Raw genomic sequence first — 23580 nt, 5'->3', positions numbered from 1 at the left:
TTCGTTTCTTGGTTTACAACGCACGTATAAATCTGAACAGGTTTAAGTATAAAAATAAAACTTTTAAAACAGTATAACTTAATAATTTTAAAAAGTATTTTTATTTAAAAAAAAGTATTTATCATTTCACACTCATGTGACTTAACCTGATCTTGCTTTGAATATTTAAGTCATTAAAAGAAAAATTACATTTTAATTATTACTTTAATCTACACTGTGAGGAAAATTTGACACATTCTTGTTTCAATCACCATGATTGGGTGTTAATAAATGCACTTCTTATTATTTTTTGTTTGTTTTATTGCACTTTTACCATGATGCAAATAAAACAAAAAAACAAAAAATAAAACAAATCCACAGAAAGAAGTTGAATGAAAGAAAAGAGAAGCGTTTCACTTTAACATGGCATTATCTAGAGGCACTCCGCTGCCCACCCACACCAGCACACACACACACACTGAACTGACCTGACACCAGCTATGGGAACCTGTGGAATAAAAGTTTGAACAGATGGAGTCAGCGCACACAGGCCTCGCCTTCTTATCTGTAATTCGTACCCAGAGGGAGTCATGACCTTTCTGATATGAAACCTGACATTCAAGTATTTTTCTATCATTGCACAGGCACTAGTTTTCCTACTGAATATATTCACTTTCAGCCAGAGACTGAAGAGTTGACACCCACATTTGAGTTATAAGCTGCTGGCTATGAATGAAATATACATCCTGAAAAAGAATCTCTCCACAACAGCAACATCTCAACATCAAATATGTTACAAAGAAAATAATAATATAAAACTATTATTGTCACATTTGGCTTTTGGTACTGTAAATCTAACCTCATATTGGTTGCAATTTAAAAAAAACAAACAGTAGTTGAATTAAATGTAAACACAGGCAGAGAATTGCTCTAACCAACATTTGTTTTGAAACAAGCTTTCTGATCAGAACGGTGTGAAATATGGATTAGTTTCATTTTACCGAGACAAGAACCCTTTGCTGTCTGCTGTTGTCCTCTGCTGGGCCGATGAGGAACTGCACCGTGGTGGCAAACGCAAACAGAAATAATGACTTTGCTGATTAGAATCAATTCCAAATAATAAATATGATTTTCTTTTTAAAAATAAATACTCTCTTAAGTGCAAGTAAGACTTATGGGCAAAATTAAAAGACGAAATCTGGAGTAAACCTGTACTCCAAATCATATACAACTTTAAATTTTATGACAGAAATACAACAAATAGAAACGTAAATCCCACGATGCAATAAAACATATCTTGTGCAGATCCATAGAACAATTTCCCATAATAATTAAGACAACAGGAAGTCAACCACCACCAACTCCTCCACCATCAAATGAAACACTTTTAATAACAACAGCAACACATGATTCAACGCGTGAGGGTGGGATGGGGGGTTCATGAGGCTTTTTACGAGCCCCGCGGAATTCACTGAATTCAAAAAATGGGTCCTGAATGAGGAGAAGAAGAAAAAGAAAAAAAGGGCGCCTTTTGCAAGACCTTCAGGCTTTAGCCGTGCTGCGGAGGAAGAGTTGTTTGTTTGGATCATTTGTGATCCTACAGTCAGGGATGGAGAGTTCAAAGAGTCTTGGCGATGTCTACGGCATCGCTCGCAGCGATCCGGCCATTCCGCTGGTGAATCCAGTCCAACCATTCCATACCCACACTGCCTGCTTTGACCTCAGACAGATGGGATTCACCGCAATTCCGAGAAAATCAAATGAGACATGTCAAGCACGTGGGCCAGTTCTACACAAACGCCGTCTTGTCCGGGCTACGAGATGCCTGTCCAGTTTACGGGTACAACCGAATCTCCTGGCTGTTCGTGCCTCTGGAGAGAGCTACCTCCACCGCGGGCTGGTGGGGACGTGGTCGGTCCCTTGTTGTTCCTGCAGGTCGTCTTCTACGACGTAACTGTACCCTTCCTTTTCAATACATTCCGACAGAACATTCAGAATCTGTAGAGGATGAACATAAACAAGTTTTGTGAGTATTTGAGCGCAATCAGGTGAATAATTAAAACAAAATAAAAGTTGTGAATCTGAAGAATGGAAGTGCAGACCTGGCGTAGTCTCCTGTCCATGGCTTCCAGGTGTGGCTGGATGAGGATGGGACTCAGGTGGTCCCTCACCAGGGATTCAGCCATGAGCGTGGACAGCTTGTATTCCTCCTTCGCCAGCAGCTGCAGACGCAAGTGGGTCGACTTCCTCACCCTGCAATGAGAGGAGCCGGTGATTTTAAATCTCTGAGCACATTCACACATAAGATACGTTGTCCTCATTATCATACCTGCAGCACTGGGTCAGCGGCACCAGGATGGACATCTCATCATGGGAGTGCTTTCCAAATCTAGTGTCACATGGAAAAAGTTTGATTTTAGAAGTGCAGGCAAAACACCCAACGGCGCAATAACAGGCAGCAGAGCCGTGCTGTACCCTCGGCCATTGTCCAGATGGATGATGAAGGTCTCGTTTCCAAACTTCTCAAAGGTCTCATAATGGTGACGATCCATGTTCCCTGTGTTGGCAAACAAACACACAACTGAGCCACGGGAGCATGGGAACCTCTCACTCTTTGGGCTTTCCCTGTGGTGTCAGATGTCCTGTCTCACCCATGAGGAAGTCAAAAATGGTCATGTCCATGATGTCCAGCAGCCGCGTGCCACTGTCATAAGGTGGAGTCTGTTTGACCTCTTCGCAGTAGTCTGGATCCACCTCCCACCTGAGCAATATCAGTGTCAGTCAGCACTGATGCATTTAAACCCACAGTACAGTTTTTAAATGCCATGTCAGAGGATGCCGGATGATGTCTTACTCTGCCTTCTTGCGCTTGTGGTAGGAGCGTCTCCAGGGGTTCCTCCACGTCTTACGCTTGGCCAGTGCCAGATCCGGCAGGAAGGCAGCCAGGGACCCCTCTATCTGATCGGGTTTGCCGCAGAGAGCGTGCTCAGTGGAACAGTAGTACGAGCACTCCCCGTAGAAACACACGTTGTTGGCTGGGATTGGGAACAAGAACACATTGTGGCTGCTCAGTGAGATCATTAATAATAACAGCTGAAAGAAAAAGAAGCTAATTATTCTCTCACATAATGATCCCACTCATTTAAAGAACCATTTACACAAGATTCCAATGACCTGGGGGCATTTATTCAGTTGTATTAATTGCTGAGGCTTTCAGTAATTCTATCTTTAATCCTGTAAAAACTTTTCAGGTGTATAATATACAGCCAGCCTATAAGGAATACTGGCACAAGCAAGAGTCCCCTGATAATATTAATCCGATGCAAATGAACAGCGCAGTAATTCAGGGCACAGAATCAGTCTACGTTATGAAGAAAACTCTGCTTTTTGCTCGGCTTCAACTTTTGTGGGGAGAAAAACTTGCTGAAAACCGCACCATCCGTCTTTCTTCTGGACACGCGACGGTTGTTTTTAGGCCTCGATCTCGTGACTCGTTGGTTATTTCTAAATCTGTCTGTGCCTATGAATAATTCTGTCCATTTTCAGCCCATACCAGGTGAAATGAAGAAGGTCCTCCAGAGCTTTTTGTCTCGCGTGACATCACGGATCTCCTTGGTCATGTTGACGAGCCTCCCGGCCACAGGGGGGACGCGGCGGAAGTCCAGGACTCTGCAAGACACAGGTACGTTGGAGCAGGGGTTAGCTTTTCCAGTGGGTACTGAAGGGGAAGATAAAGGCGTGGGAGAGCCAGTGGGACATGAATCGAAGCTACAGCAGGATATAAATGGGACAGCTGCATGTGCTCTGAACACAGTGGGAATACAGCGACTGTACCGACACTAGTCAGAAGCTGCAGCCCACAGTACATGCAAATCTAATGTGCCTTAACCAAAAATCACACTTATCAACCTTATAAGTCTCCGTTTCAGCGCAGGATCCTTTGAGTTGACGCTTTAAAATGACTCAGGTTAACATTAAAGATGTTAAACATTTAACAAGGAAGACAGAAAGAGGATTAAAAATTAAGGAATTCTGGTAGTCACATGTCAACCCATATAGTAAATGATGGAAAAATATGTTATCTTAAAAGGTAGAAGGTTGAAAAATGATAGAAGAGTTAAACTTTTGAAAAGATTCATTTGCCTATAGACTAACAATCACCCCAGATGGGATTAAAACCCTTGATCCCTGGTTCCGGATCCCTTCACAGTCCACTTGTATCCAAATCCGATATAGTCATCCCAATAGGGGGCACTGTGACACTATTTAAAATTTCATAACTGCTTATTTATGCATTGCATTCTAAAATATTAAATTGTTTCTATAGTTCCTATTTTAATATGTATGGCCATTAGGTTTTGCTTCATTGAACAGGTCACTGTGTATATTTACATAGTAATATCTACACAGGGGTGCAAAGAGGAAGGGTAAAAAATGTCATTAACTGAAAGATGGCGTGGGTCCGTTCCGGGTTGCGTGCCACATTCTTATTTCATGCATGTGTGGCCCCTGTCAGCAAAACTGCTTGGACTACCACATCACACAATCTTTAAAAATGGATGCCCCTGACAACACCTAATGGCCACGGCCTGAGGGCAGAGAGACTTAGAGGGAACCAGAGAGTGGAGGAGAAAGAAATGGAGGCTGAACAGAGCTCGCCACAGAAATGATGCCATCAAGTTGAATGTTGGCAGGCGAAGTGAGACACACGCGGATGCAACTCGTTCTGCGGACGCGGGCTGACGCGCCGCCTGACTGGTCCCGGGCCCGTCGCCACGTCAACAGCTGACTCCTCTTGTCGGCTCCATTTTTTTAATAAACCTCATTCGCGTGCAGCCATTTTAATTTTGTGCTCTATTCAGTGTGGGATTAGGAGGCCAGCTCAAAGGTGCGCATGAACAACAATGTTGGAACCATCGTTTCAATAAATCCCAGCTGAAAAAGAAATGACGAAGCTGCTGCCTGGGTAGGAATTCTGAGCGGGTGTCTGAGCTACAGTTTCTACCCAGGCTGGCTGCTTTGTGGTCTCTCCTCCACTTAATACGGCGAGGGCCCATTCAAATTCAATCAAATAATTAATGGTGCTTACAACAGCGCAGACTATATAAGAAAGGATAAGTGGCTGAGCCGGCGATGGCTGCTCAACGGTGTCATCGCGCCGAAAGGAAAAGCACATTCAGCATCACCCTCTGTGGCCCTGTGTCAAGCGAGCGCGTGACCTCGGGATCACTACATATTGGCAGCGCTCTGGTGCTGAAGTACGGTCTTTCTGCTCACAATAGCAACTGCAACAGGGACGTCAGCGGGAGCTCTGAAAGCAACGCCTTCTCTGATCCATCACAGATCCTCATGAGCTTTTTCTCTTTCCATTAGAGTCTCTCCAGCAGGCAGGCCATGAAGCGTTAACCTTTGTCAAGGCGGTGAGGTCAGCGAGTGTGGTGGTTACCTAAGCATGGCCGATGGCGCCACTGTGGAGTCAGATGCGCTCAAACAGCAGGAGGATGGAATTCATTCTGTGGGCCTCTACCTCCCAGTCTGAACACCATTTAGTTTAGGGGGGGTGAAACAGAGCGGGGAAACATGTCGATGCGCATTAATGAACACAATAACGGAGACTCATCCAGACATACAGTTAAACACTGAGGTGTAGGAGGGAGGCGTACAAATAAAGACCCTAATGAGTCATTATTAAAACCCACGCGAGCGCTTCACACCCTTCAGGTATATTGCTGGCTCTTGTTCCCGGGGTCAGCGGGAGGTTGACACAAGAAAGGGCTGATTAGAAACGCCAGAGGGAGACCCTGCAGGACACTGGCCCTCCAGCTCAGGTGGTTCTCACCACAAACACCTTGAACAAACAGCCGTTTGTCCCACAGACATCAGGTTGTGTTTTTAAGCCTGAAGCTTTGAAGTGTAAAGCAAATAAAGAGCAAATGAAAAAAAAAGGTTCTTTAATTATTATTAGGTTCTTAAATAAAGAAATATGATGGACATAAAACCCTTTAATTTATTATTTACAGATTTATCAGCTACCAGCAGACTTGACCCCCATTGTCAGCGGGGCCTTTTAAAACCAAGCGGACCACAAACTTTTCCTTGTTTGTATTATTAGAAATAAAAAGCATGTGTAGCGCTCTGTAGAATTGTTATGTTTCTTTAATTGTGGAAATTCTCCTAAAATCCACCAGCATTTCATAGTTTGGAGAATTGGCAAATGGATAGTTGTCAGTTATATAACCTTCAAAATGAGCCGCGATGCTACCATGAGTGGATAAAACATTAGCGAATAATGAAAACATAATTGCTGCCAGTAACGCAGTGGGAAGTGTACCCGAACTTTCTAAGAGACACTAAAACGCGGAACAGTAAAATGTGAACCGTGTGACTGCTTCTTTATAAAGCTTTAAGGACGAGTGTCAATATTGTAAGTTTTTTTATTTACTTGTTTTGTGTGAAGCTGTCCTGTCAAACCCCTTTAAACTCGCCCAACTTGTCTTCATATCTTATGTATTATTTACGCAATGTGTGTGGGGGAAATCATTTATAACATATTTTACCCAAAAGCGACAGTCTGGTGTGACTCAGCACTTTTATTCACAAAATTATTTGCCAGAAGTTATGATTCGTTTCAAAGGAAACTTCTACATAGCTGCACACACATTTATTATGGAAGGAGGACAGACAGACGGACAGACAGAGGGACGGGCGGACAGACATTGGACTCACCTGTCAAGGTGAAAGGCTGCGATCTCAGCATTGTGCCGTTCGAAGTCCGAGAAGTAGAAGAAGTCCGGGGGGGTCTCCTGTTCTCGGGTCTGCCTGCAGAGACACAGGAGGACAGGAGGACAGGAGGGGACGTCAGTTTTAACCCCCACAGAACACCAGGGTTCGGACCCTCACCGTGGTGTAAAAAGAAAACAAAATCAATAAATGCTAATGTATCACACTTCAGATTTCTCCATAGCAACCACAGTTACACTGCTCTGTCGAAAGGGCCTCATCGCTGCTGCCGTCGGAGACAAGTGAAGGTCAAAGCCGTCCTCCCACTCCTGCTCTCGTACCTATTTCTGTCCGGCTCTGATCCTTCCCCCCAAAAAACTGCTTTCCCCACACATTCCGCCTTAAAGCTCTTACTGGAGGGAAAAGAGGCTCTTAAAGGCTTAAATCCCTGAGTTGATGGGAGTCCGGGCCAGGACAGGGCAGGACAGCCCGCTGGGCCAAGGGGGGAAAGGAAAGCAAGGAAGTCAAAGGAAGAGGAAGTGAAAAGTCCCCAAGAAGCGGCCATCTAAGGACAAATGCCAGTCTTTGGAAAATACAAGGACAGCCACCTAACCTACAATCAAAAGAGAGGAGATGCACAGTTGAACTCTCGTTTCCTCCCTTCTCACTCTGCTTTTTTACTTTGTCTTGCCGGGACTTTTCAGGAAAGCAGCTGAGTGTAATCATGAGTGCTGCCGCTCTGCCGCTCCTGCTCCAGCAAGACGAACGAGACGAACTGTCTTGGCAACTTTCCCTGTCTCTCCCTCTATTCCCTCTGGATGCACTTCTCTGTTTATATGGCTAAAAAAAATCCTCTATTTCACCTTTTTTTCCGCATCCAGCGCTCCATATTTGCCTCTCTCGGTCTCTCCCTCCCTCTTCCATCCATCGCTCCGCTCCTCAGCTGGCTGGCTGATTGTAGCTCCACAGCTGCGTGGCTGACATATGCACCCGTCATTAACTAACACAACATGGAGCCCAGAAACACACTCATCCACTAAAAATGCCTCAGTGTTCTTCCCTCTCTCTTGCTCTCATTCTGTCTTTGTCATCTTTCCACATTCCCCCTGCAGTCAGACACACGTGCGCTTTCTTCCAGTTTGCAGAACAATCACTTTACAGTGGGCTTCAGAGGAAAAGAAGTTGCACTGCGCTACCAGGACCCCTCCCTCATCAATGTGAACCAAATCCTGATGTTCCTCAATTTGTTTTATCAGGCAAAAAACAAAGAAAATAACAACAACGCTGCATCTGTTCAGACCAGTGCTGCTCACAGGGGTGAATCATGGCATCCAGGAAACTAAAGCTGTTTTCAAAGGTGACTGCAGTGTAATTTCATGATGAGGATTCAGTTGTGTTTCCAAATTTTGTAACATTTACTTCGAATGTGACTTTTTTTTAAATTCAAATTTAACTTGAACTAATTTATCTTAGCATGACACGATACAGAACATGCAAGATCACCAAACAAAATGAACAATTTTGAGGAAAACATAATGCAGACAGCAAAGCTGACAGTTGGGTTTTGTGTCTTCACAGATACTTCCTGAACCTTGTGCAAATAGTTGTATGACTGATGGAATGTTTGGCCTTAAAAAGCAACAAGCATTCTTCACATAGACCTACTATAGTGCCGTCTATAGGGGAAGTTACCACGCTAAGCTTCTTTATTTATAAGCTATAAAGCCGTGTGCCTGAGGTGGTGTTCATGTTACGTGTCACTGCTTTCCTATGTGCCCGTTAATACTAATATATGAGAAGACCGTATAACTACGGTCATGCGTATGGAATTAAAACTCGTTTCTCTGCCTGTGGCACTGGCTTAAGATCCTTCCCCCCACCTTGCCAAATGCCAGCCAGGAAGCAGGAAGACTGGGTAATTGCCATGATCCACATCCAATTCAAATGTCAATAAAGTTATTTAGGGCATGCCCCCCCTGCTGACCGGGGAGCAGGCAAATGAAGAGAGAGGGAAGAGATTAAGAGGAGATTAATGTGACAGAAGCGGCGAGTTAAATGAGAAGAATAATGGGGAGAGGAAAAACTCAACGCCTCTTTGAGTCCTGTGAACTAACAAATATGCAGCTGTTACGTGTTACGCAACCTTGTGTTTGAATCCAGCCACAGCGTCACCTGTGATTAGGCCACTCTGGGCATATTCCCGTCACGTGTCTTCAGGAAGCATGAAACAGAGGAAGCCTACATAAATGCATGACCACATAATAAAGTCTATAAATGTTTGAGCACACAGTATGTGCTGGGCTCACTGAGGAGGCGGAAATAAAGCAGGTACTGTAGTCTCTTTCATTTAGCCTGATTCAGATAAGGTTTTTTTGTCTCGCCTGTCAGATTCTTCATCACGGAGGCTCTGATCCAAGCGCGCCTGGTAACCCCTGATCTGCTGTAAACACAAAGTTTACTCTGGGTGGTCAGGGAGATTCTTGGCTCCACTCCCCGCTCAGGAGGGGCTCGTGGCTAACACACTGCAGTGTGAGACGACAAGCGTGCATTTGGAAAATCTACCTGTGTAACAAGGCACGGACAGCCTTGGCAGCAGCGGGAGATGGGGGGGGGTGGTGAGACGGAAGCTTTTCCTTTTGCCCCGTTATTGACATCAAGCTGAGAAAAGGTATTCGGTCTCATGCTGCAGAATAGAAAATTCTCATCCAGTTCACTTGGTCCAAATAACAATCAGCCTTTTCTTCCTTCGGCATCTGCTTGGAGGTGACGTCGTCCACAGTAAAGCAAAACACTGGGTGGTCACATCTAATGACCCACAGTCAGGTAAACTCAATTACATGAGCTTTAAAAAGGTATGTCAGTGGGAATTTGGGCCCCTGATTTTCATAGAGACACTGACAGAAATTAGCATGCCGGCAACATCAAAGGTCAAAGGTCAGGCTCTTATTAGAGGCAGGACTCTGAGATCCCAAATCTGCATGCAACCATGTCATGTTTATAATACCACATATTTAAATATGTAGTATAGACCATAATATATATAGTCCTTGTGTCGGGTTTGAAGACATTTGTGTTTCATCCTGGCAACTGAAAGTTATTCATTTTGAAGGATGCCAGCAGTGGGACAGCTCAGTGTTATAAATGAACGCTAACTTCCTTCCCCGCAGCTGAATGCACGCTCTCTCTCTCTCTGACGTTTAAACAATCCTTGCTCGAGCATTTATCTCCGTTTAGCCAGGCCAACAAACCATTTTAAGATTTTCATTGGATTTTCCAAGGGGAGCAAACACGGAGCCCACGTCGGTGCATCACATCTCTGTCAGGGTGAATTTTAGGGGAGTTTTAAAAAAAATGCAATTTCAAAGTCAAACTGTCAATCGATCAACGTAAGCCAGTAGCGACAGGGGTGGGGCACAGCGAGGAGGAAGAGGAGTAAAAAGATATGCTGTAAAATATAAAGAGACAAGGGCATCTTCCAGCCCTGCTGGGTCCCCACCAAAGGGCTGACTCCACACATTTGTCACACATCATCCATCAAACCCCTGGGCACGGCTAAGTGAACACAGGCTCACACACCACATTATTGCTCACATACTGTACCATCACACACACATTGTTTTTTTAAACCGTAAAGTAAGCCTCAAGAGAAGGATGTGGAGGTGTGAGGAGTCGTGTAAACCTTGAGACGCACGTGAGGGGGAGAATCCAAATCAGTTATTAAGAGACAAAGAGAAAGAAAAATCGCAGGCGAAACTGGGAACGAGGGGAGGCGATGCGCTTCATCTTGAGCACAGCGAGATGCAAACGCTGACCTTTTTGCGCGATGGCATTTGATAAATTGAGAGGAAAAAGGTTTTCGGCGGCAAATGAGGCAGGCGTACCTGCTTCCGACGAGGCGAGAGTTACCGTTGGGGGTGTGAACCGGATCTCAGGGACTGACACACGGCTCAGAGATAGGACTGTAAAGGGTGTGAGAGAGTGTTCTGCAGGTAGGGGAACAGGAGAGTGCAGCGGAAATATGAAGAAACACCATGTGCAGCAACAAGTTGTATAGATGTTATATAAGATGTTATATAGGCTTCCGATTTTCTTTTGTACTGAATTCTTTGCTGAAAGAACATGTTGTCCTGAGCTGCCCTGTTAACTTCTACATTAAACTAAAAAAAACAGAAACTAATAGATGGAAAAAAAAACGTTCTGTTAACAGAAAAACACAGTGACCGTAGATTAGTCGTGTTCCATTTTTATTTTTCTACATTTAATACACATCTTGCCATATGGATGATGTCTAATTTATATTATATTCTCTACGGTTATAAATACATGGCGTCAACAGATTTCTTTCATTGACCTAACAGCAAATATTTAAATGGCCCTCAAAACAACCGTAACACAGTCATTCAGGTATCAGTCATGTCTTCATGTGTGCTTAAGGTTCTGTGTGTCGCAGTTTTACAAGTGTGATGCTGCCATGCCTCTGCAGACACTGCGGTGCTCTTCCTCTTCCTCCTCCTCCTCCTTCCTGTCCTCCTACTCCTCCTCCTTTCCTCCCTTATAGCCCTTCAGATCTCGGGCTTGACATGCAGAGAGAAAGCTGTTTCCTTCAAGAACCCCCCCCCCCCCCCCCCCCTCCCCTGACACACACACACACACACACAGGCCAAAGCAACTACTCAAGATTTCTGATTTTGGACTTGAAAAAAATAAATTTGTTAGACACGCGCACGTCCAGAGAAAGAGAACTAAAACACACCTTCTATCTGAGGGAAATGTATCAATGCGAGCTTGATTCATAAATATCACACACGTGAAAATTGTTGAATGAATTGAACAGATGTAATCTATTTAAGCATTTCTATCGTTTCTGGTGGTAAAACATCATCTAAATGATGCCATCCAGAAGCCAGCTCCTTTAATCTCCTGCCTTTAATATAGCTTCCTCATTTGGACCCACTTCAAACAGTCCTATTCTTTGTGAAGCAAGGAAATAAATGGGCTTCACAGAGGGAAAAACACACCTATGAGGGGGTCTAAAGCATGGCAAGACAGTGTGAAATGTCAAGAGGTAGAAGAGGGAGAGCACCCTGGCACGACTACAGCAATAGCATTAGTCAGAGTCTAACAGGCCTATTTTTGCATGAATCTTTCATAGAGAAGTGTGTAAACACAGAGCGTAATACGCCAGGAGCTACAGCGCTCCTCCCACTGCACCGAGCTCTTATCACACCAGCCCGTAAATATCCTGGGCAGATAAACAGGCCAGACGATGAAGACATCGCTTCAACATAATCGATGACAGATATACCGCCACAGTACAGCGGGGAAAGGTGGTCCCAGCCTCGCACCTCCTGATACAACAGCGGGTCCTATCTCATCTTTGGCTCTCTGTCTCCTTCACTTCATGTGAAACAGATCATCAGCTGCCTCTGACTGGCAGAGGCACCCACACTGCTTCTGTATCCATGGGCAACACAGAATTCCTGATGCTTTATTTACCTTCAACCAATACAGCAGCTCTGACATTAAAGGTCGAGGGCTTGTCCCACACGCCAGTGCTGGAAAACTCGTAGAAACATCCAATCACTTTCCTTTTTGTGTGGAATGCATCAAAACCAGCGGGAATTCAGGAAGGGCTCAGATTTAATTAAATTGCCTTGGATTATGAATTCAGTTTGGGATGTAATTACTGCACAATGCTCGGTTTTCCCCGTGTACTCTGTCTGTCACCTTCAAGCCAACGGATGAAGGAAGGGTTAGATCGATTCATTAAAGGTTGTGACTTCCGATGGGCCGAGAAAACCCTTTTTGATTTTCAGAGAAGGATGAAATGCAGAAGATGGAATCTCTTATCGGAAGGTGAGCATGGATTATGGAGATAAACCCCATCTCAGAAAACAGCCAGAATATCTCCCTAATCGCCATTTTTAAAGTAGAGACTGAATGAATCACTGAATGGAAAGATGATGCATTTCTCTGTAATCTGCACCATTCATCCAGTTATCAACACCAGCGAGGTAATGGCACCATCAGTGGGCTTGACAGAGCAGCTTGGAGTATGGAATTCAGCTCACCATTTTGATGTACAGGTTTATAGAACATGGATGTTGCAAACAGGTCAGAAAGAGCTGAATAAAAAATGTTTTAGTTTGCCAGGCCAACAGGTGGTGGCGTATTTGTCTCGATACGACATTAGGGATGATTACAACCGTTGAAGTACTAGGACAGCGTGTTTCTGCATGTGTGACATATAGCAGCCACGGTCGAGGTGGGGCTATGATGTCACTGTTTACACAATGGTGTTTACGTGGTGACGGCGAAGGGGGGCCAAACAGCAGCAGACGTTTGCTGTTTAAAGGAAAAACGTGGTTGTAAATAGACATGAAAGAACACAATAAGAACCATTTTGCATGATCTTATCTGGGTGTTGTTTTTATTTTGTTGGCCGGGCCACATTTTAGCTGCACTTATTTAAGCTCTGCGAGTATCTGCCGCCCTTTGCCCCCGCCCCTGCCCCCAAGTATTAGATTAACTAAAAGTCTGACCTGTTGGGGTTAATAAATGTCCAGTTTTTGAGCTGTAAATATAAGAGCCTCCAACACACATCTGGAGCTCAAGAGGGTGCACGTCATCCCATTCAATTATCCATATGATTGCCACATACCTGAGTTGACTGGACGTAGTTCAAGTGCCAGTTTGTAAAAATAGCCTCCATTCAGACTGAGCATCTCTGCTGGATGATTAGGAGACGGGCCCGGGTAAGACTGATTGCAGTGGCCTTTCCAGAGCTATTCTGACTCTGCTGAGTGTGTGCCTTCCACCCAACATTGATCTATCGACCCACAGTCCAGTAAAACCTCGCTCAGACCGAAAGGTGAATCTCATTTTTTTTAGATGCACACACACATACGCACCAATGGACAGAGACTAACAAGCAATGTTGATTTTTGATGACAAGATTGATGGAGCCTCTCTGAATTCTCCTTACAGCAACAATATGCAACCTCCTCTGGTGTGTGCACGCACGCGCGCACGTGTGCGGTCACACATCATTGACCGGCCTTTGTGCGCTCGCTGAAAGTGTTGCAATCACCAGAGTGTAATTGGAATTGAGCAGCTCATCCATGTAACTGGTGGGGTTCTGTAAGCGATTGCTATTGTCTGCAGTAATGAGATGCACGTTGACGCCTCGGGATGAAATGTTAGTTACGGTATACATCATCATAACCATGAGCAAAACCTCTTCAAAGCACATTTTTATGAATAAATTGCTGGTACATGATTCCTTTTAAAGTGTGATTCTTTATGGGTAACTGACAAAAAATTGTTATTTGGAGCCTAGACCTGACAGGATCTAGGTAGAGGTTTTACTTATATCCACACAATCAGCAGAAGTTTAAAGCCATCTCCAGGTTATATAACAGGTTCGATTCTTTACAACTAACACTGGCCGCACCCTCTCTTGGATGATATGCATCTCTCTCTCTCTCTCACTCTCCAAATGCCCACAGGGTGGTAAAACACGTGGTGGGGGAGCGGGCTCTTGTAGCTTGTGCTTTAGAAGGGTTAGGGGTTAGGGTTAGCAGGTAGCAGGCTCCCTTTGTGAGGTTTCGGCTCAGATGAAAGCTCTATAAGAACTTCAGCTATGAATATTTCACATTTTTCACATTTTGCTGAGTTTGAGAGCTTGAAATCTGATGTGGTGTAACTAAACAAGGTCGGAACCAAGTGAACTTTCCCTGAAACATGTTAACTGCTAATTATTAGCTGCTCAGCCATCCTCTTAACACTCAACCAACAGTTCCGGCTTATTGCCAGGCCTGATGGAAGCATGGACAGTCATGCCCACCTCTTCCTCACCATTTCCCATGGTTTTTACTTGCCGGGACCTTTTATAACCCTGTGCTACACGCATGGCTTGTCCTGCGTTGGTATGGTATCTTTGCTGGGATGTGAAGACATAGCAGCAGTGCCACAGCATGTCCTTTAAAATGCATTTTTTATCAAACGGGACAGCAAAGAGAAGCAACTGCATTTTCTCGACACCATCTCAAACATGATTCTTCATCTCATACGACACTAACACACTCTTTGATGGAATGTACTCAAGTACTGCGCTTTAGAGATTTTAAAGCATATTTTTTCTTGGCAGAAAATGTTCAGGCCATTTGATTAAATTATGGGGTTAAACTAACCCCAGTGTATTTACATTTAGTGAAATTGCAGACTGTGTTAGGTTGGAACCCTGCAGTTTTAATTAAGAAATGTGTTTTCATTAATATATAATTCAACAGTACAACCCAGTCACGAGAAATTTATGAAAAATGACAACAACTACATTTGTACGGTTTTAAACAAAGTTTTAAATGGGAATTTTTACTTTGAGAGAAGTAAATTATCTACATTGGACTGTTGTTATTGTTCAAGTGTGACATTTGAGGGTTTTACTTCACTAAACAACTGAACTTATGTATCATATGCTGCCAGCAGATCTAGTCTAGACATAACCTCAAATAGTGATGACTCAGTCAGATTATATTCATGCCAGAGACTGCTAAATCCAGATTATGGCCATGTTTGACACAGTTCAATGGCATCAATACACACTCAGTCAGTCATATTAATCTTTATTTGAGCAAGGGGCCCAGTCACTCTATCCATTCTTAGATGCAGCATGTGCTTCTGTACAATATTTGCAGCGGCTGTTTGCTCATTTCATTAACGTTTAATACTGTACTAATCATAAAGACACACATGTAAGACAATACATCGGCCCATTGGTTGCATCAGACCCAGAGCATGAAAGGGGCAGCAGAGACGCAAGCGTTTTCCCAGCTTATCAAGTGCCTCTCAGAGCTGATAGGCGGCAGCTTAATGTATCAGCAGCACGGGCTACACTGCTGAGAACAAAACCGCGGCTCTCTCAAACATCACACAGGCCAGCGCCATCCAACCCCCAGAAGAACCCCCTCCATCGTGCCGCTCATTGTCCTGCAGACTTATCAGGCCACTCCTGAATAGGAGGCACTAATAGAATTATGAAGACGGTTTGAAAGGAGAGGAGAATGGCGGCGATGTTTCTGTTGAGAGCGGATTCCTTTCCGGCGGAGGCAGGCAGGTCTCGTGGACATATGTCGCCATTGTACAGACTGCAGGCAATATGGCCAACACTGACACTGAATGAACTCCCAGACGCAGAGGAGGAATGCTGAGGGGAGTCTGCCATTCATTTGTGGGACTGAAGAGGAGAGATGGTGAAGGGCTGAATCAAATGCTGAGCATATGGATGTAAACAGACAAGGATGTGGATGTTCCTGGCTGCAGTACACGCAGTGCTTATACTGTATATACATGCTGTACTAAGACTATATGAACAGATACATACTGGTACTACAGAGAGGCCAATCTTTGGCATATGGATTTGCATTTTTATCCTAGATAATTAAAGTCTAATTAGCAGCTTTGTCCCTCTGGAAAACAGTTTTTGCTCCTGCTTCTCAGGACTCCAGAACTTTTCATGTGCCAAATTGGTTGAATTACAGAGTCTCATTTAGAGGACGAACAGCATGTTCTTGTTCACTGTGGCTGTCATTGGTGACACTTGAGCTAAAGTTCAGACACAGTCTGAGTAAGTAACATGTGTTCTTGCCTTTTGTGATGGGATGGTAAACACAGCTAATCAGGAGGTACAAAAAGTTGGAAGAATAACTCCCCCAATCTCACTGGATAGAACTGAATGCAAAGTGAGAAAGTTATTGAGAGCAAGAAAAATAAATAAGTAATTCTTTGTCTTTGAACTTTTAATCATATCTTAATTATTGTTTTATTTCTCTGTAGCGCATCACTAAATGAGCTCTTAACATGATAAGACACAAAACATTCATAGGCCACAAGTGAACATGTATTTACCTTTAAATTAGTGTTTTTTGTGCAGTTTTGGAGGAAAAGGACAGAAAAATCTCTCTGTTTTCTCTCTTCCTCAAATCTGTTGACATAACAGAGAGTCTTATGTGAGCCTACACATGCAGCGGTGAACACACAATGAACAGACGGTCTATTCTTTATCTTTGTAAGTTTACGGGAAGACTTAGAACAGGTTGTGCAATTGCCACGCCCAACATGTCCAGGGTAGAAGAAGGGCAGAGATTAGATCACTGGGTCTGCAAAGAGCTCTGCAAAATAATCATCTGAGTGTACAGATGAGAGGTGTTCAGGGAGTGAATAATGTGCATATGTGCTCTCCAAGCCTTTCTGTTACCTCCAAATGGCTCGACTACGCTGAGACGCTGTCGGATTGTATGTGATTGGGGCTGAAGTCATCCCTCTCCAATTCTTGTCTTTCATGTTCGCTGCATTACTGACGGGAGAGTAATCAAAGCTGCCGTTAATGTGCAGCCATTTCCGCTGCTCCTGTCATGTTGGCCCACAGGGCATAACTGCACTCTCATGTAAGTACAGTGTGTGTGTGCATGTGTGTGTTGGGCTGCTAAGACCCATTGAGTTAATGGATTTTCCTTGTTTCCTGTCTTTGGACTTGAAAGACAAAGAAATTACTCTGATGCTGTTGATGGAAAGGGCAGTGATTTGTTACGAGAGGTAATTCATAAACTAAAGGGGATTTCTTTTAATCACCACGAACCTGAATCTACTGTCTGTGTGAGGCTTTAGTCATCCCATTTGAGTCTCAGTTAAAAAGAAAGAGGGAAAAACAACCAAACATACCTAAATACATCAAACAATCCCAGAGGTGTAATTATAGATGTTGCTATCTTTTAATATTGAAGTGAAAATATTCTTCCCTTTAAGATGTGGAGTCTAATTTGTCAGAGCAGAATTCACCTAGGTATTAATGATGATAGGATGGGATAAAAGGACCTTCTTTTAATGTAGAGCCTCACTTCATTCAAAAGGCCTCACAAAGTGGAGCTAAATTAGACATGAGAGAATAAACCATTCCTATATCCATTAATGGTGTTCCACTAACTCCAGCAGGAGCAGCCCAGGGAGTTGGCCTCCAGGACCTGTGGGCTGTTCAGCTCAATTTCCTTTAACCACGCCACAACTATCATCAACTCTGGCCTACAATCACCAACAACCCACCCTTCCCACACATGAAAGGTGCGTCTCCTGTCTCGACATTCGCCACAAACTACGTGAGCAATTACAGAAGAGAAATCCCCAAATTCACGTCTGGGTTCAAATTTATAGCAAAGACAATTATGGTTGTTTGTATAGTCTACCTCGCCCGTTTGTGCGTTTGCCTCACACGCTGTTGCAAAAGGGCAAACACTGAGATTGCGCAAAACATGCGTGCTGATGTGATTTCAGGAGGCGAGGGATTTATGACACATAAATCTCTGTGGAACGCAGTTCACGCCTCAGAGCTAAAGCGTGATAGTGGCAGAGGAGCAGAACGTTTAGGATGGTGTCTTTTCCGCTGGACTTACTAGATAAAAACCCCTCAGATTTGCTCTGAATATAGAAATAAAACAATAACAAGGGCTGAGCCGGATCAGTGGGACACAAATCAAATGAGAAGGGGGGAGGACAGGCATGAAGGTCTGGTTGGCTGTGAGCGACTGCAGCCACAGCCTGTGGTGCCCTAAAACTCAGTGCCGTGTCTGCTAAATTGGTGGGTGGGGCACACAGTGGCTGTTGATAAGCAGACAGAAAACAGGGCTCAGTGCCTAAAAATACACCACCAATGCACAGAGAGAAAACCTGGAGGACCTGGGACTGCTACTGGCAAGGGAGCGGATGAAGGGAGGGAAGACACTGAGCAAAGGATTCAGAGGTATAGCAGAAGTTCATTGTTTTGTCCCTATATATATATGTGTGTGTGTGTGTGTGTGTGTGTTGTGTGTGTGTGTGTGTGTGTGTGTGTGTGTGTTCTGTGGTGTTGCAGTGTGCTGTACCACACTTGCCTTCATTCCCAGTTTAATTCAAACCATCATGCCTCTCAGTCAGTCCATCATTTCTGTTGTATGCGCAATGTTGCTGAAGTAAACAGGTGGAACGAGGATAACATCCAGCAGATTTAACAAATAAAACACACCAATAAACTTGAAGAGGTCCACCTCACATCATGAGTCATTCTCCTACGTAACAACAGTAAATAAAAGTGAAAGCCTGCGTACGACTCCAACCTTCCAGGCTTGCTTTTGTAAACCCCGCAGGCACGAGACAAACACAAAGGATGGATGCTGCTGGAAATCCCAAACTGACCTTGTTAAGCATTTATGAGAGCTGTTTGAAAAATAATTCAAGAGAAGCAGAAAACTAGTTTTTCTTGGGGGGGGGGAATAAATGACAGGCAAGTGAGTGGATCCCTCAAATCAAATCAAGAGAAAATGATGTGGCGGCAGCGTCTTGGGGAGCGACAGCGCTGCCCTGCCCTCTCTTTCTATTCTCCCAAGATGGAAGAATGAGAGGTGTGGCCGGAGGACAGTAGGAGTGATGGGGAAAAGGAGTGACGGGGACAAAAAAAAGAGAAGGAAAAAAAATACTGACAATGGCCTTGGGATGATTGCAAAAGAGGCAGGGATGTGAACGAAAAAAAAGCAAGAAAAACAATGAGGGCAGGAAGAAAAGGAAGATAAAAGGTGGTGCTTTAATGAGCTGATTCTGACCGTGGGAGATGTGAGATCATCCCCACGGCTTAAACGCATTACAGGAGAGGTGTACACTTTTTATTCAAGCTTTAAAGCAGTTCCCACATGCTGGATCAATGAAAATGAAGAACAGAGGAAAACCAGGCCTGCAATATAAGCTAGAAAGAGCTTTTACAAATGTCCACACAAGCACAATTAATCCATCAAATAAAAACAGTCAAAAACATCAACTACACAGTGTGGAAGATGCTTCACCCCACTGCAGCTTATCCAGCGATCACAGCAGCACAAACTGCTTTTACTCTGCCCTTAATAAGAAAAAGAAGTGTTTTGCTTGGAAAGAGAGGATCGACCTCTTTTGATCATATGGAAATAAAGGTTAAAGTCCCTGTTGTGACGTGACAGAGACACACACCCTCTCCTCCCCCCTAAGTTTAACTCCAAAGCTCATATTTGAATAAGCGCTGGACAAACATCATAAATGACCCCTCCTCCTCCTCTTCCACCTCCTCCTCCTCACCCACCCTCTTCCAGTCCGTTGCCCTGGACTGGAAATACAACACAACATTGTCAGTAGGACAGCGCTCCCTCTCACAGCATGCTAATCCGTGCCATTTTGCCAAGCTGCTTTCTCCTCGCTGGGCCCAACAATGCTGAAGTCAATTTTTCCTCCCTCTCTTTCCTTTTTTTGAGCATAACAACAAATCATAATCCTTTGGTGAGACCGACCATATGGTCTATTCTTTATCCGTTCTCTATCCGCCCTCCACTGACATTAATAATCAGTAGGAGCAGGGAGACAGTATAGGGCTAAACATGCTTCCCACATTCAAATAATCCTGGTTATTTTTCCTCTTTTGGCTTTTTTCATTTTCACTGAAGTAGATTGTTTGAAGAATCATTAGTATGCTAATATTTTACAGTAGCAACAACAGTCTGTGGAAAAGTCTGACAAAAAACAATGTGACAATTGGGTCAAAAATGCTACGATAAACAGCATGGTATTATCTGCATAGATGGTGTTTTTAGTTTCACGCATGTGTTTCTATGGCTTAGGCAACAAAACAGGGAGGAAAAACTCAGCAAATCCAGGAAACAGTAATTAAAAATAGAAAAAGAAAAACCAGATTAAAGAAGGGCTGACTGCTACACAGTATCTTGCATTGTTTTGGAATTCATGCGAGGCAGCAACTCAGTGCCGGACTTGGAAGTTACGGCTTTTTAATCTTCCATCTAAGGATGGTTGCATCACTTGTTTTTTCTGCAGCCTCCTCTTCCTCTGGAATTGATGTCACTGGTGGAGCTCAGGGGGGAAATGCACGATGGTGCATTGTAAGGAAGAATTGCTTTAATCAAGCTCTTACAGAATGCAGCAGCACGAAACAGATGTTGTTTAATCCACATCTATACCATTGGCAGAGTGCTGACAGCTGTGCTTGACACAACATCTTTCCCACCATAACCTCGGTCGGCACGCTGCTGTTTACTAATTACGTATCACAACACGGCTTCATAACGCCACGTTCCCTGTCTCAAAGAGTCGCTCTTCATGCAGAATAAAAAGCCTAATTAGACCAAGTGTCCATCTGCCGAGCGTGCGAGGTAGAGGTCGCGCCAAAGAAATGAGATAAACGCATCAAAAATAACCCTAACATCCAAAAGACCTTGTGGCGCTATAATTAAGGCTGACAATCAGGAACGTTGGAGAGCAATGGCTGAACATGGTATTTTTTCCTCCTGCTTCATTACAGTCTAATGATCCCCCCAAGGTGTTTCCCCTGACACTAACTACAGCTTATAAAAGGGATCAGTTTCTGCCGTTGGGACAACACGAAGAGATGGAAAGCTTTATTGCAACGCGAAGGTGAGGACAGAAATGAGGAAGAGCTGTGAAAGAACCTGGAGAGAATGAAGCTGCACTACACCATAAAACGCCGAGCAGTCCAGTGAAACGACAGCTGCCTTGGCAGAACAGATATTGTGTGTTTTATAAGGAGAACGTCGAGCAGCTGTTTTTTTCAGGCATCCGAAGATTTAAAAAGTGAAGCTCTGATGTCTTCCTGTCAGTTCTCCGTGGCTGAATATGTTGTGTTTCAAAAAATTGGACAGATTTGGGCCCGTTTCCTTAAAAATCAGTGCCAGATAGGTGGGAATGCTTTTACTAAAAAGTGCGGCGGTCTCTGAGGTCTCATCTTCTTCTGTCAACACTGGTCTGCCAGGACTTTTAAATGATCGGCTCTGTTCCGGAGAGCCGAGCTACAAACAGATTGTGCTTATTAGTGTCATCGCATTTAAATGTAAAAATCCACCAGCATAAATAGTGAAAGGAAAAACCTGTTATTCCATTAAAGAAGAGAGTAATGATGAAATTGTGGCATGCCAGTATGGAATTGGCAACTTTCCATAAGTATCATCATCTAAGGAACAAATATGGCATTTAGAATTTAGCAGGTAGCTGCAATAGATTATTAATTACGAATAAAATATTTTTAAAAGCATATTGATTCAAAGTTTAAATCTCATTAAATGTATGTACAAAGTGGTATAGAAAACAGGGTATCGATGACATAAAAGTCATCCTGCATTTAAGATTTGAGGGTGAGTTGATCTTCTCTGTCATAGAACAGCATCAAAGTCAGTGAATGTAGGACAACACGCAAAAGTGCAAAGTGTGCCTGATGCATGATACCCAAACAGGATGCAGCCGAGAATGATGCACAAACACAGTTATTTCTCTTTGGCTCTAGCCTGTAGCCAAGTTTAAGCTCACAACATGTCAGGTTTCCAAACCTCTGTCAACTCAACAGGCCAGCTGTGAGTCAACATGACTTTAGGTTATAACTTCGGGTTTGCTTTTAGTCCCGCAAACATGGATCCAATTTAATTTTGGATTAGATCTGCAGGAAAAAGTGCCAGAGTGTGATCATGCCATAAAAAGAGCAAAATTTAAAAAAAAGAAAATGCTTTTCATGCCACTGTGAAAGGTTCCATTTGATTCCCTCTGCATTTCTCACCCTGACTTGCTGGTGTTTCCATTTAGTCCCAATATGCCAAAGAGAGGCAGCACAGAGGGTTGGGTTCAGGCCAGATGAATGAATGCCTGCTGCAGCTGTCGCATCAGCAGCTGAGGTGCGCTCCATCCAGACAGGGAGCGAAGCCTCCCTTTGACTGGCAGATCCTTCAAAGCAACGCGACAGGATGACAGATGGCATCAAAGCTTGGCTTCCCACGGTTGCCTGGACATCGAACTGCATTTCTCAAAAGTTGAAGCCCCGTAATTGAGCTGCTATTATATTATTTCTTCAACAATAATACAAAAAAAACCCAATAAAACTGTTTTTTTCTTGGGATTAAGCAGAATTGTGGCAGGCCAGGAAGACATGCGCGTACACATGTGCATTTAACTAAGGCTTTGAAATACAGATTGAATGTTGGCATGTAATTTCTGCTGGCTGCAGCCCTATTATCGTTCCGTCGGCACAAAATTAGCGCTGATAATATTTACCTGAAGGGTGCGGTTGAGTGATAATATCATCAAGACTGCTGCTGGAAGCCCTCAGCTGGGCCTGCATACATTTGGCAGCAGTGCAGAGTGGAGCAGATTTGTACAGGCATGCACATGGAGCGACACGACCATGATCTGTCTCAATTGAAACACGAACACTATGACAGTATGAATTGTTGTGCATCCAAAGCGGCAGTAGTGGAAACACGGCAACACCAGGGAGGGCAGGAGGTGACTGGATGTTGAGTATTTAGAGAGTACAGTGAAGGGAAAAAGGCAGAGAAAAGAAGGAATGACAACATCTATCAGTGTAATTATGCTTTTTTTAAACTGACGCTGAATAAATGAAAAATGGCTTTTAAAAAAAATCACACCTGATTTTTAACACATTAACAGGTTATTTACAGTGGATGAATTCACATCCTTTCGCTATTTTAACACCTTTTTGATAAAAAAGCTCCTCTGCCACTTTTCCGTTACAATATAAAAGTCATTCGAGGAGCCAGAATTATTTATTTCTGCCTTGTTCAGGGATAGTGGTTCATTTTGTAGTTTCTTTCTCTTTTTTTTTAAGTAGATGGACTAAAAAGCCTTCCCATGTAGGTCATCTCTGACCAGTGTGCGCTGAAACACATGCACTCTATCTTAAGAGCTCCCGCTGGCAACGAGGTAGCTTTGTCTTCCTTTTCTCTGGAATCAGATAAGCAACATTTTTCTGCCGCAGACGTCATCAGGAACACAATCAGACAACAATGCTGTACTGGGAAT

At 43.7% G+C, this 23580-nt stretch overlaps 1 protein-coding gene and 1 long non-coding RNA gene across 2 annotated transcripts in view; one reads left to right on the top strand and one right to left on the bottom strand.

Moving 5' to 3' along the window:
- Positions 1 to 276: 276 nt before the first annotated feature.
- fam20cb (FAM20C golgi associated secretory pathway kinase b) overlaps positions 277 to 23580 on the bottom strand; it is a 34388-nt gene continuing 11084 nt past the window's right edge. Inside the window, exons 4-11 of the mRNA XM_057040487.1 lie at positions 6706 to 6798; positions 3533 to 3648; positions 2834 to 3014; positions 2631 to 2740; positions 2455 to 2536; positions 2309 to 2368; positions 2082 to 2232; positions 277 to 1977 (exon numbers count right to left, since the gene is read on the bottom strand). Of these exons, the coding sequence (XP_056896467.1) occupies positions 1861 to 1977; positions 2082 to 2232; positions 2309 to 2368; positions 2455 to 2536; positions 2631 to 2740; positions 2834 to 3014; positions 3533 to 3648; positions 6706 to 6798 (910 nt within the window). The 3' untranslated portion in view covers positions 277 to 1860. The remainder of the gene's footprint in view (positions 1978 to 2081; positions 2233 to 2308; positions 2369 to 2454; positions 2537 to 2630; positions 2741 to 2833; positions 3015 to 3532; positions 3649 to 6705; positions 6799 to 23580) is intronic.
- On the top strand, positions 19753 to 22476 carry LOC130529857 (uncharacterized). Its single transcript, XR_008951661.1, has 3 exons — positions 19753 to 20025; positions 21059 to 21171; positions 22348 to 22476. It is a non-coding gene; the product is annotated as an uncharacterized LOC130529857 (long non-coding RNA).

This window comes from Takifugu flavidus, chromosome 1 (genome assembly GCF_003711565.1).
Source record: "Takifugu flavidus isolate HTHZ2018 chromosome 1, ASM371156v2, whole genome shotgun sequence".
Taxonomy (NCBI): domain Eukaryota; kingdom Metazoa; phylum Chordata; class Actinopteri; order Tetraodontiformes; family Tetraodontidae; genus Takifugu; species Takifugu flavidus.
This window is presented reverse-complemented; position numbering and strand designations above follow the sequence as displayed.